This window comes from Mytilus californianus, unplaced genomic scaffold, assembly GCF_021869535.1.
Source record: "Mytilus californianus isolate M0D057914Y unplaced genomic scaffold, xbMytCali1.0.p SCAF_9, whole genome shotgun sequence".
Classification (NCBI taxonomy): Eukaryota; Metazoa; Mollusca; class Bivalvia; order Mytilida; family Mytilidae; genus Mytilus; species Mytilus californianus.
The window spans coordinates 6,878,676-6,893,273 of NW_026262745.1; the positions used below are offsets into that span (position 1 = coordinate 6,878,676).

Here is a 14,598-nt window from a genome sequence, read left to right on the forward strand (position 1 = left end):
ATGATTTTCAAAAAAACAGTACTACATGCTTTTAGTTATGTGTTACATTTTCTGGTAATCTTTAAGTATGTTATATAAAATGCAGAATTGTCCAAATTATAAGAAAAGTACAAAAATGTTGTAAATGATCACTAATGTCTGCTGTTTAAAATAAATCACATTTTTCTGTGCAAGATGTTATGAATAAATATTTTCAGAAAAGGTCAATCTTGGAACAAGTTTGTTCATTGATTACACAGGATATTTTAAAACAATCTCAAAAGACAAAGCAATATACGTATAAAATTAACTTCATATAAAAAGCAATACAGAAAGGTCTTTATAATAATAGCGCCAGGATGTAATCAACACAGGATCAATATATTTATCTATAAACATGAGATAAGTAGCAAAATACAATCTAACAGACAAATGTTAATATCATTATTTTGAAAATTGACATTCTACAAAATTTATTTTAAACAGATTTATAAATTGATTGAGTTTACTGTTTGCTTAACATCCAGTGGCAAATATTTCATGCATTTGCAGAATAAAACTGCATCCTTAATAGCATTCTTTAATTTACCTGATAAATATATACACAAAGTGTGGCACAGTACACAAATCTGTCCCCACTGGCGGCCACTACATCAACATTCCAGGGTTGACAGCCCGCTGGAAGTAATCCAACCTGCTTAGCCATTCTCCTCTTTTTCTGAAATAGTCAATCACTATAAATTGCTTAAAACTTATTAAAAACAATTTTGCCGAAAGCACCATATATTTAATATGAAGACATTTACATAAAGTTCTGATACTCACCAAATGATAGTTTCACCTCAGTTTTATGTATGGCAATGAAATCCCAAGAAATCACAATTGCTATAAACCACCTAAGGTACTTAATTAGGAAATGTATAGAGATACTGACTTGCATGTTTATTTCTCATCAATATAATCCAACAATATCTATTGTTGACCAAAAAATCAATCATACAATGACAACAAATTTCATTTTTATTATAAGGCCTTTCAATTAAAAAGGAATCAATCTAAATTTGAATGCTTTTAAAATGTCAAATAAAATGACTTAAGGTAAAGGTACATTTTTTGTAACACTAGTGTGAAGAAGAGACAGATATTTTAAATCTTACAGGCAAACAATAGTGTCTTGTATTAAAGGTGTTACCCCGTGTATGATCTTTTGCAGACTCTTATAATTTTAACAAATTTTTATGAATAATATACATTTCAGGACTGATGCCAGGATGTCTCTGAAGGGTTGGGGAGTATTTGGGTCATGACACTCTGACTTTAATATTCAAACTTCAAATTACATTTTCTCAAACATAAAGTATGATTTCTGATTTCACAGTGCTGAAAATATTTAATAAAAGACAAAATTTAAAAGTAGGCCAGAGGTGTCTGAAAAAAGAAATATTACAACATTATAGGTGATTGAGGCTTAAAGATAATAGGTATGTGCAAGGTTTAAAATGTAACATCAATAAACTATTATCAATATTCACAGGGATTTAACAGTTGAGATTAAGTAAAATTCAAGTTCTTCACAAAAATTGACAAAGTTGCCTGATTTGTTATTGGGAAATAGAGAACATATACAAGTAACAAAAAAATATTTACATGAAAGTTGTTGTTCATAAAGACAAACATTGAGTTAAATTATTTGATTGGAAATTACATGTGCTCTAAATTAAATTATTTGATTGGAAATTGCCTGTGCTCTTAATATGTGTGTCCAAAAACTGTCTGAAAAATGACGAAAATGTATGTATTACTTTTCACAATAACGTGTAGAAGGGTCTTTTCCACAACATCACTACCGCAATTATTGTGACATTATGAATCGAGAACTACTGATTTTTAATTTTGCATTTACCGCCACTTTAAAACAGCAATGCATAAAAATTCCAAATAAAGAGTTAAAATTTCAGTAAACAAGACTGCAAACACTGATATGTCTTGCCTGCTGTGCTAACCATGATTGATTATATGTTGATAGTCCTAAATATAAAGTTTTACTGCAAGTATCACATAAACTTAACATTAACAATCATCTGTGAAAATGAGGTCAATGTCAGATAAACCAAGCCTGACAGACATGTACACCTTACAATCATTTCATGTATCAAATATAGTTGACCTTATTTCTTATTATCTAAAACATGATCTTTAAATTGTGTATGCATTTAATGGGCATGAGGTAAAAGTGACTCATGTGTCTTTTAAGGCAGGAATCTAATTTATTTTATGTTGCTTTTATCTTATGTATAATCTTGATAATATAATAGATTGTGACACTGTAATAAACTATTTACTTACTTTTTTTTTTTACTCTAAGAAACAGACTTAACTAATGAACCATGAAAAAGAGGTCAAGGTCAGATGAACCCTGTCAGACAGATATATACACCTTACAATCATTCCATTCACCAAATATAGCTAACCAATTACTAATAGTATACCAAACCATGAAAACTTAAAACATGTATTCACCAATTAACCATGAAAATGAGGTCAAGGTCAGATGAACCCTGCCAGACAGACATGTACACCTTACAATCATTCCAAACACCAAATATAGTTGACATTTTGCCTAAAGTATACAAAAAACAGACCAAACCATGAAATCCAAACATTGCATGACCAATGGACCATGAAAATGAGGTCAAGGTCTGATAAGCCCCTCCAGACAGACATGTACATCTTACAATCATTCCATGCATGAAACAAAGTTGACATATTGCTTATAATATCTGAGAAACAGACTTAACCAGGACAATTTAACATTGACCAATGGACCATGAAAATGAGGTCATGGTGACAGGTCAGATGAACCCTGCCCTTCTACCAGACAGAAAGTACACCTTACAATCATTCCATTTACCAAATATACTTGACCTATTGCTTAAAGCATCGATCTTAGAAGAGGATCTAACTACTGAAACTTAACCATTTGTTAACATTGACACGTAAATGAACCATGAAAATGAAGTCAAGGACAGATGATGCTTGCCTGACAGACATATACATGTACACCTTAAAATCATTCCATACACCAAATATAGTTGACCTATTGCTTATAGTATAAGAAAAACACAAAAACATTAACCAAATAAAGTTGACCTACTGCTGAGAAACTGACCTAATCACGTAACTTTATACTTGATCACTGATCCATGAAAAGAGGTTGAGGTCAGTTGAAACCTGTCTGATGGACATGTAGATGCTAGGAACCCCTAACTTGAAGACCAGGATAGTGACTACATCCTCTCTCCAAAGTCACTGACCTCTTATGACAAAGAAAACACAACACTGAACCAGTTCTGGCAGTCTATGGCACAATGGTAGATTCCAAGTGGCCAGCCCAGTTTGATCTGCTCTTTCAAATCAGAAAAGTAATGCTAACCATTCCACATTCTAATGTAGACACAGAGAGGACCTTCAGCATGCTAAGAAAGATCCAGACAGACAGCAGAGACAACCTGCAGGACTTCAAGACAATACACAGCCTGATAAGCATCAAGATAAACAACTACACAGATTGTTACCTGTACAAGCCCATGTTATTGTTTGTTAATTTTTCATCTATTTATTATGTAATAAATGTATAGCATATTTCTCTCTTATATCTCTAAGCCAATGAAAATGAAAACAAATAAAAAAGATTGAAGCATGCATAAAACACTATGCTTTTATAATTTTCTCTTTGTATTCAAAGAAAAGGTTCAAACATACAATTGTAATGCTTTATTTATGAGCAGTGCACAATCAACAATGTAAAACAAAACAAAACAGATTCTTCTCAATTATTCATTCAAATATGACAGACTTATAACACATTGATAGGACATTCAGATGGAAGATTGAAGGAAAAACACACAAAAAAGACAGGTTTTACATCAGATGTTTAAATTTACGATATAAAACAATGTTGATAAAAAACCTCCTGATCTGAGGTCTAAACTCCTGACCAAAATTTCCCTATCTTCTGATCTGAGTTTCACAGTCCATCACATGTACGTATACATGTACACATGTACCAGATATAACTAGTTATCCTGTTACTCATGAGTGAGAAATTCACATGACAAAACAACTAAACTTTTATTTTCAAAGCAGTTGTTGAACCATGAAAATAAGGTCAAGGACAACTGACATAAATGTATGGCAGACAGAAATTTTTGTAACATAAGTCATAGATGTATATAAATTATGAAGCTACCAGGTCTTCTTCCCTCTGAAATATATATTTAAGCTTTATACAAATAGTTTACACCGCCACCACTGGATTGTTATCCCTATGTCTTGCATTCTTTCTTCAAGGTGAGACAAATATTACATGTACTCATCTGAAAGTGAACAGCTGGTAAACGAAAACTAACAACACTTACAATCGGGTAAACTACGACCAGTTCCATATGAGTAGTTGACAAGATCCAAATAGCAGGAGATTCTAGCTCTCACATGTAAATTAATTGGGCACAGAGCAGGATACTCTGGAAATTTGGGGAAAATATCAGGAGACTCCCACCAAGATCATGAGAGTTGACATCTATGACAATAGTAGTTTAAAAGGAAAATCATGCTCTTCTTTTATATTTGGCACTGAAAAATCATGTCGAATAAAATGGATTAAAGCTCAAGTTAGATGTTGCATCATATCTTTATGGTATAATGACTGTTCAGATGAGGGAAGTGTAGCAGTTCAACCCAGGACTTGAATTAGTGAGAGCAGGGCCCTAACTAGCCTCTATTTAACATATTTGTTTAGGGGCCAGCTGAAGGACGCCTCCGGGTGCGGGAGTTTCTCGCTGCATTAAAGACCCATTGGTGGCCTTCATCTGTTGTCTGCTCTATGGTCGGGTTGTTGTCTCTTCGACACATTCCCCATTTCCATTCTCAATTTTATCTGTTAAAAGTGAGGCCAAATTATTAAAAAAATCTGGCAAGGGGTCTGGGGGCCTTGAACGGCCCCCAGAAGCTCTGGAAAAAAATGACACAAAATCGTGCATTCTGTTTCTTAATCTGAAACGCAAGTTATTTTTTTGACAATATTCTGGTCTCAAGCAAAATATATAGATACATTCAGTGTAAGACTTTTAGTTTTTAGGGACAACATCAAAAGACCGATATGTAGGATAAAGCAAAAATCGTAATTCACATAGTTAAGTGCATGGCTGCTGTTTTTTTTTTTTGCTTGTAGGAAAAACATATTTTACCTGCCAATTATGTTTTTTTTTCAAATTAAGTTAAGAAGGGGCTGATTATCATTGATTTAACTATGTGAACTCAGTTTTTATAACACATTTCAATTACAAATTGATGTAATTCCTAACTGGGATAGAAAGGGTACACTCTGATAATGGTAGACTCAGGAAAACTGTTCTTTAGACCTCATTGCTAAATTTTTGTGCTGTTTTAATTTGTATACTGGGTGATTAATGTCGGATATGCCTGTTCTGGTCTTGTATTGTGTTTAGACTTTGGTGTAATTTTTTTCTGACTTTGAAATTTATTCACAGCTACTCTACTGCTTAAGTCCACGCTAGGGGTCATCTTGACATTGTTGTAAGGTATGAATGATTCGTTCATTGTTGAAGACTCTCCAGCGACTGTCAAGATGAAGAACAGGAATAAAAGCCCTGTCCATTGATAATTTGTATTTTTTTCCATGCACATTTACTCCATATCCCTTTATTTTCTATTAAAGGGCCTGAACACGGCTTAATGCAAGTTTACGCCCTTCAATGTAAAAGGTCATATGGCAATACATTATTTTTCTTTTTAAATGCTTTGATTCCGGGAGATTGGTTGTCTCACTTTGATTTAACCAATGTCATCTTTTTAGTTTAACAGAAAAGAGAGCCAGTTTTGTATTCTTTAATATAAAGTATAATTTTACATGAAAAAACTACCAATCCATGACCGATATTCTAAAGATTTATTGTAAAATAACTGGTTTCTGACACCTTATGTCAAGCATGGTAGATTTCCAAATAGTGATTAGGTCTATACTCCCTGACTGACCTGAGTAAACAGATTACATATATACACAGTGTAGATACTATTCTGTACGCTATCCCGAAGTCGCGATTTTCGAAGCGAGAACTTTTTGGATCACATTTTAAATTTGATGGATATACTGAATTAAACGGTAAGTTGATCATCTGTACATTGCTTAATGATTAATTCAGCTGACATTGATATTCTCAAATGGTTTAGAATTAAATTCAGCACATTCATTATTCGTATCTTTGCCTTAATCAAGAGATTTTCAAGTGCATCGCTAAGGAAAATCAGTCGGTGAACCTAAAAACAATCTTTTTACCCTCTTAGTGTACAAATTAACATAAAAACCAGACGTAATTAACTAAATGAAGTATATTTCAAGTGGTGGTAAAAGTTTCAACCAGATCTTTGAAGCCAGAAATAAGAAAATTACACTTGTTTGAATTTCTCACTGTACGATCAGTCTCGCTTGTATATTTTGAAACTGTATGATCAGTCTTTATTTCACTGTATTCTAGTGGTGATTTCAAAGTTATTTACAATACATTAGAAGGTGGCATTTTTCTAAATAACAGAAATATATTTCAATAAATTCACATCCTGAAAACTTATGAAACATGTTTTAGCTTGATGGGGTGTACTCGACTTACTACATTAAGTATAAGGATGTTTAAATGTTGCTAAAATAAGAGGAAGGTTTGTTGTATATATAAGTTTCAGAAATGTCCTCCGTTATACTTAAAATTGTACAAACACACAGATTTAATTGTTATATAAAAATGCATGTATTTACACACATTCGAGGCCATACTGTAGCCTATAATTGATCACAGTTCCTTCACTTTGTTTTGGATGTAGAGTTGTCTCTTTGACACTCAATTGTACACCACTTTGTAAAGCGGGTGTTTATAGTGATAATGAAGTCCGTCTTTCCGTTGGACCGGTACAATATCTTTCGTCGGTTTTGTAAGTGCATCTCCTCATAAACCACTTAATATACATTGTGGGTTCCAGCCATTTTTAAATGGAGAGGGGGTCCAATCCAGGAGAAAAGGGATTCCAAATATATGTTCCCATACAAATGCCGTCTACAAAAATCATCAGAAATATATTTGTATTGCCTGATGAAAGAAATTACACGTTATAGTTCCCTGGACAGTACATAATATCACAGACACGTATATACCTTCAAATTGCCATTGTTTCTTTTTCAAAATCACGACTGGTCATACAGTCAAAAAATCTGAAATCGCTTCTAGAATACAGTCAGTTCTAGACTGATCGTACAGTAATTTATTTTGGGATCCTCAAGGAAAACATATTTTTTTATGGGAAATACGAATATTCTACTTAAATACGAAAAGAATATTGAAACAGTATATATTTAACTGTAAACTGATGCAAATATTTGCATTAAAAGATTATTTGCTTTGTACTACGAGACCAAAATTGTCCATCGATTTCACTTTTTTCTATCAAGTTGGTGTGATGCACACGTATATTTTATATTCTTATGCATGTTTTTGTTACAGTTACTCATATTTATGATGCTATACATACCTTGAAGATGTTCAAAGCACTTTATAGATATAGGAGTAAACAAATGATGAGAAAAGTCACCGTAGGCAAAACTGTCCTGTTAGCCAGTTGGAAATCATCGCTTCGAAAATCGCGACTTCCAGATAGCGTACAGAATAGTATCTACACTGTGATATATGCATGTACATATGGAAACACAGCTCAGTAATGATAACTTGTCGAATATTTTAATTCATTTTTCCACATTTTTCTGTCAGCTTTTCGAAAAGGATACGGATGCCTAACCGCTTTATTAAAAATAATTGAAGATTGGAAAAAGGCTTTAGATCAGAATAAATATGTAGCAGCTATATTAATGGACTTGTCCAAGGCTTTTGACTGCCTACCCCATGACCTCCTCCTACTAAAATTAAAATCCTACGGTGTTTCCGCTTCTTCTCTTAAACTTTTGGAAAGCTATTTAACTAATAGAAAACAGTGTGTTAAAGTAGGTACTAATTCAAGCTACTGGCAAACAATGTTTAAAGTGTGCCACAAGGGTCGATATAAGGGCCAACACTATTTAATATCTTTTTAAATGACATTTTCTATTTTATTCATAAAAGCGAACTCTATAATTATGCAGATGACAACACCCTTTCATACGCAGATAAAGATTTAGATAAATTAATTAATACTCTAAAAGATGAAAGTAAAATTTTGATAAATTGGTTCTCAATAAATAAAATGAAAGCTAATCCAGAAAAATTTCAAGCAATAGCTCTAAGTAAAAAAACTAAAGACAAAAACCTAAAATTTAAATTAGAAGGTAATAAAATAGAATGTGAAGATAACATTGAACTTCTAGGCGTAACAATAGATTTTAAACTAAATTTCAATGAACATGTCTCTATAATATGTAAAAAAGCATCCAAACAGCTAAATGTATTAAAAAGAATAGGAAAACACCTGACTAAACTCGGTAAATTAACAATTTATCATTCTTTCATAATGTCCAACTTTAATTACTGCCCACTAGTTTGGCACTTTTGTGGGGAGGTTAATACAAAAAAGATAGAGAAAATTCAAGAGAGAGCACTAAGGTTTATCTATGAAGACTATTCAGCAAGTTATGAAGATCTACTCTGCAAATCAAAATTACCATCTTTAAAAATAAGAAGAATGCGATCATTGGCTATTGAAGTTTTCAAAATTATTAATAAAGATTGTCCTTTTTATCTCCATGATTTAATACACTTAAAGGAAAACACTTACTCTTTCAGATACCAGAATACAGCCGACCTACCCAGTACTGCCAAGTTTTCATGAAGCAAATGCGTGAGATTTGGCCAAAATTGTAAAAATCAAAGAGAAAAAACAATAAATCAAAGGGAAATGCCGCCAAATATGCATGCAAATGCGTGAGTTGTCAGCCCTGCCTACCACATGTAAGAACAACTGCATACGGCCTACAATCTTTAAGGTATGCAGGTGCTAAGCTTTGGAATGAGCTGCCAGATGAGCTACGTAAGCAATCATCTTTAAATCAATTCAAGAACTTGATAAATTCTTGGTCTGGCAGCTCATGCCAATGTTTTGCCTGCAAAACCAGTTAATTTCTGTTCATTATTTTTGGTTTAATTATAATGCTTTATTTTCAGCATGGCAATTTTATTTTGTTATCTTTACTATATTGCTTCTGCTGCTTTGTGCTAATTTTAGTAACTAACTAATCTATATGTGCTTTTAATGTGCAAACCATTTTACTTTTGCTTTTGTGTTTTTATCTCACAAGTGCATGTTTCAGTGTAAGATGCTTTTAAGAACTTTTGTGCTTCATGTTTATATACTGATATGAACTCTTGCTTTATATGTTTAATCTATGTGTGCATGACTTGATATGTATGTTTTGTTTTATTTGTTGCTCTGTCGGTTTTAAAAGCTTTTCAGAGCTTATGTTTGTACTTGTATTGTATATACCGACTCTAAATAAAGCTTTATGTCTTATGATACCTATATACAGATATACTGTCATTACTGATACATCATACAGTAATAAAATTCCTTGCAGTCTTTTGTGCAATAAACCAATATCAAATAACAATGCACATCTTCTTTGAAGACAGATCTTTCAATGCTGTACTCTGTCAAGTTTATGTGTTATATCATACTTTTTAAGTTTTAGGAAACCCGTAATTTCAACATAAACTTGATGCCATTCCAGCAAATTTCGAAATTTATACTTCAACATGTGCTTTAAATCCATTACCAGTGAGTTCTTTGTGGTATTTCCCTAGAAAAGATATTGTTTATGGAAGTAAATATCATAATAAACATACGTGGTCAGTAAAGGTGTCAAGGATAAATCATTTTGGCCACATAAAAGGTCCTTCCAATTTAGCAGACTTCGGCATCCATTTTACCCTTGTTTACCTTGCCAGCAAGTCATGTGACCGCTTTCACTTTTCTTTTTGATGAGGCGGGTATTTCAAATGTAATATGATAATAAAATTAATAATAATTACTTTATTTAAAGAGGGTAAAATCAGTTTGTACAATACTAAACTCCCCTGATGCCCTCTGAATAACTCAAAATATAATAATATAATATACATATACATACATACATCACAAATTCTAATAAATTACCAAATGAATAAAATTTGGGAACATTGTAAACCTTTAATTACGTTGTTTTTAAAAAATCATACACATAGATTTCTTGACATTGTTCAGTTTGTTCTGGGGACTACATAATATCCCGTCTAACTGCACGGTTTGTGATATCGATGTATGAGTTATTCTAGCAATTATATATGTACAGCAGCCGATATAAGTCGAGAGTCACGGTAATCATGAACATATATATTACTGTTCCCAGCGGTAATAAAGTGGATGACATCGTTTCATAAGATATGCCCCTACAAAAGTTGAACGGTCAGTATTTCAAGTTACTGCATGTTAGTGATGTTTACAAAACAGTTGAAAGGTTAAACCTGAAAGAAAAAGCACCAAATGAAGCCGGAATATCATCTGAACATCCATGATAATAGTATATATATATAAATGAACTAATTCCTTATAGCTTTCAGGTACTTGGGCCAAACAGAGAAAAAATGTCACGCTTTTCTGGAAATAATAAAAACTGAAAATATGCAGGGCCGTACCTGACATAATATTTGGCACAGAAACTTGGCTAAACCCAAAAATAAAAGATGTCGAAATATTTCCTGACAATTTCAAATTGTACAGAAATGACAGAAAGAAGACAGAAACAGACAAAGAAGGGGGTGGTGTTCTTATAGCTATAAAGAATTAAACCATTGTGGTGACGTCAGCCTATTCATTTACCGTGGATTCTTTTTCTAGAATCAACGCTTCCTAAATCTGCCGCTGAATCACTAATTTCATTAAGTTTGAATTGGCTAATTTACTGATTTCTGTTCACTTATGGAATTAATTTAAAAACTTACCTTTAATTTTTGTAATTTTTATATGCCTTCACTGGGAATCGAACCCTTCCTTGAAATCTGTTATGTGTGACTGACATCAACACATCGACGAAACCTCTCGGCTACCAATGGGTTACACTATAGATGTCTATTTTATATATTTAAATGAACATCTGATATACATCGGCTCATCGGACACACAGGGCTTGTACCTTTATATAGACAAAATAGGCAGTCGTATAGTAGGAGTTGGTAGCCGCGAGGTTAGCATGGTTAAAATCAATGAGTTAAATCAGAGACATATATACATATATATGTCTCTGGTTAAATATAGGGATTTGTCGGTTTAGGTTCGAATCCCTGTATTCTCTCTGTTGTTCCAATTCTTAGGGGATGACCATTTGATATTCTGGGGGGGGGGGGGGGGGGGGGGGGGGGGCAGGAGGATTTTTTTTGGATCGGTTATTTATTTTTGTAAACTAAGAGGACAGATTATTTATTTTCTGCACTGTTGAAGCAAGATTTTTCATTTTCATTAAAACAAGGGACTGATTATTTGTTTTCATAACTATATTAATAATATTTGAAGACATACAATTTTTAAATTCATTTTTTATTATAAATAATACATGTACAGTCAAGTCATTAATGTACCATTTAATCAGAATTACTCATCATCCTCTGCGGAAATGAATCTTCTGAATTCCAAACTGCATATACATGTATTGCATACATACACGGTATTAGAGTTGGGGCTGTGACTAGCCTCTTTTAATAGTATTGTCAAATATATTTACGCCGAGCGGAGCGAGGCAAAACAATTTTGAAGGGTTTTGAAGCCGCTGAAGGCCCAAAGAAACTATAGAACAAATGATGCAAAATCGTGCTTTCTGGGCGTTCCCAGACCCTTTCTTATTCTGAAAACGCAAGTTCTGTTTTAATAATTTTTTGACAATATTTTGGTCTCAAAGCAAAATGTATAGATTCAGCGTAAGACTTAAGTTTTTATGGACAACATCAAAAGACCAATATGAAGAATAAAGTAAAAATGTAATTCACATAGTTAAGTATATGTTGAAAACAAAATTACTAAATCACAAAAGGAATGCAACACTAAGAGAATACAGAAGGGCAATCAATGAACAAAAGACAAATTTAAAGAAACATTGATCCCGAAAAAACAGGTGCTAAGTCCAAGGGAGAACAGAACTTGCTTCTTGCAAACACTCGCTGTGAAAACAATTTGATATGAAGACAAGCTATTGGTTTTAAAATTTCCTACATAAAGGCATTTGCCTCAATGTAGTTACAGCCCTGTAATAAAAGTGAGGTAAGTGAAAATTAAAATGTTCCTGAGCCAATATACCTCAAGTTAAATGAAACCCATTTTCAGACATTTCAAGTATATTTGAATAATATTTATACATTTATTATTAAAAGATTTGGGAAGTGATTCCTGAAATTTTTTTTTGAAAAAAAGATGAATTTTATGAAGAATCTGGTGCCACCTCATACTTTCGAATAGCATTTATAAAATGGCTTAAAGACCTGCCGAGTTATTCATTTTCAATACATTGTAAGTCAGGTTATTTATTTTCGAACTACCACACAACAAACCATTTATTTTTGTGATTATCAAGGCTGAGTTATTTATTTTCAAAATCCTCCTAGCCCCCCCCCCCCCCCCCCCCCCCCCACCACCACCATATCAAATGGTCGTCCCCTTAAGTTATACTGTTTTTTTTTCTAAATTTGCATGTTATAGTGGATATTTTTGTAATAATACCGAGTTTTACCGGTTTTTTTTTATTATTGGCTATTTCACATGTTTGAAACAAAAATGATTACATTCTATTTGTAAATTTTTGTTTTATAAATATAGTATGATTTCATCTGTTTTACTACATAATTTTACAAAGGTTTGTTCGCAAATTCCTATGCGAGAAAATCGTGATGTGCCTAGAGTGCTAGAAAAATTTCGATATCATACGTATTATATATACTTTATATATGCTTTTTGGTCGGGTTGTTGTCTCTTTGACACGTTCCCCATTTCCATTTTCAATTTTATTAGAAATAATTTCGAATATGTCTTATCATTTGTATAAACAGATAATATTCATATGCCTGGTAATATAAATATCTTTAAAGGTAGAAGTGTTATATTTGTATTTTGTTAACCAACTAATTGTGATCTGAGATTTATCAATGCATCGTTGGACACGATAACATGGTTATTCAAACTCACTTATAATACCTTCTAATTAAGAAAAGGCTTTAATTTTGAAAAGAAATTAACACAATAGTTTAAATTATAGATACAATGGATAAGCGTAGATTCATGAAAAACAAACCATTCGCCCTCCAGGCTCATGGTTTCTTTTTCAAGAATCCACGCTTATCCATTGTATCTATATAACAGAACTTATTAGCTCTGAGGTATATGAACTTGCACCCCCGCACAAAACAGAAATGGTCTGGGCAAAAGTAGACATTGTTGGTTCGAAAACATTGTACTTAAGCTCTTTCTACAATCCAAAAACATCTGACGAAACTAGTCTCAAAAACTTTGACTTAATGATAAGAAAAGCCACACAAATAAAAAATTCCACGCTTATTATAGGGGGAGACTTTAATCTCCCTGGTTGGGATTGGAACAACAGATCACTAAAACCAAACACTAATTACCCACACCTTCATTACTTCTTTGGCAACTCACTTGACTCACCCAAATTGTTGATGTCTATATATATATCTTTATTCTCAATAAACCATATACATAGGTATAGAGAAGACATTTATGTACAGTATTTACAATAAGACAGAACAAACAAGACAATTGATAAGACAATGTATGAAATAAATTTTAGCCAGGAGCACATATACCTGTGTTGATAATCTTTATAAATTTACAAAGTTTAATCAGTTTTGATTTGTGTTTTGAAGACATAATCTGCTTGTATTTTACAATATTTGCATTTTTAAAATAATAATGTGACATACAATGTTTCCTGTTTTCTTCAAAGTATTTACATTCTAATATGTAATGAAATTCATCACCAATGTCATTTTTATTACATAGAAGACACAGTCTATTATTTCTAACTATATTGTTCCATCTACCCTGTTCAATAGGGAGCTTGTGATTTGTGGTCCTAAATCTACACAAATCAATAGATAGTTTGTTCTCAAGAATTTCAAAATAATCTTCTTTTCCAAAAAAATCTTTAAAAAGTTTATAATTAAGTGCTTTTGGTGAGTTTTCAAGCAGAGAATGCCAGCCTTGTACAAACTGATCTTTAAGTCTGAGCTTGATGAATGAAACTAACCATATGCAATTTATAAATGATTGTGTTTCCCATACATTTGGGATACCACATTCATTTAAAATAGTCTTTACTCTGTTTAACCATGAAAAATTCACGTTGTCATTAATAGACATGTGATAACACAATTTATATAAAGTATATGATAGTTTCTTCACTTTACCAGAATTTAATTTCCCCCAAAATGAGATCAATCTAGTTTTTATGTCCAAGTCTATAGGATATTTTCCAAGCTCCCCATAAATCATGTAAGAGGGTGTTGATGTTTTCAGACCTAATAATAATTT

At 32.5% G+C, this 14,598-nt stretch overlaps 1 protein-coding gene across 1 annotated transcript in view; it reads right to left on the bottom strand.

Moving 5' to 3' along the window:
• LOC127714955 (WD repeat-containing protein 17-like) overlaps positions 1 to 9,972 on the bottom strand; it is a 71,470-nt gene extending 61,498 nt beyond the window's left edge. The window contains exons 1-2 of the mRNA XM_052220976.1: positions 9,873 to 9,972; positions 569 to 697 (exon numbers count right to left, since the gene is read on the bottom strand). Coding sequence (XP_052076936.1) covers positions 569 to 685 — 117 coding nt within the window. The 5' untranslated portion in view covers positions 686 to 697; positions 9,873 to 9,972. The remainder of the gene's footprint in view (positions 1 to 568; positions 698 to 9,872) is intronic.
• Between the last annotated feature and the right edge of the window lie 4,626 nt (positions 9,973 to 14,598).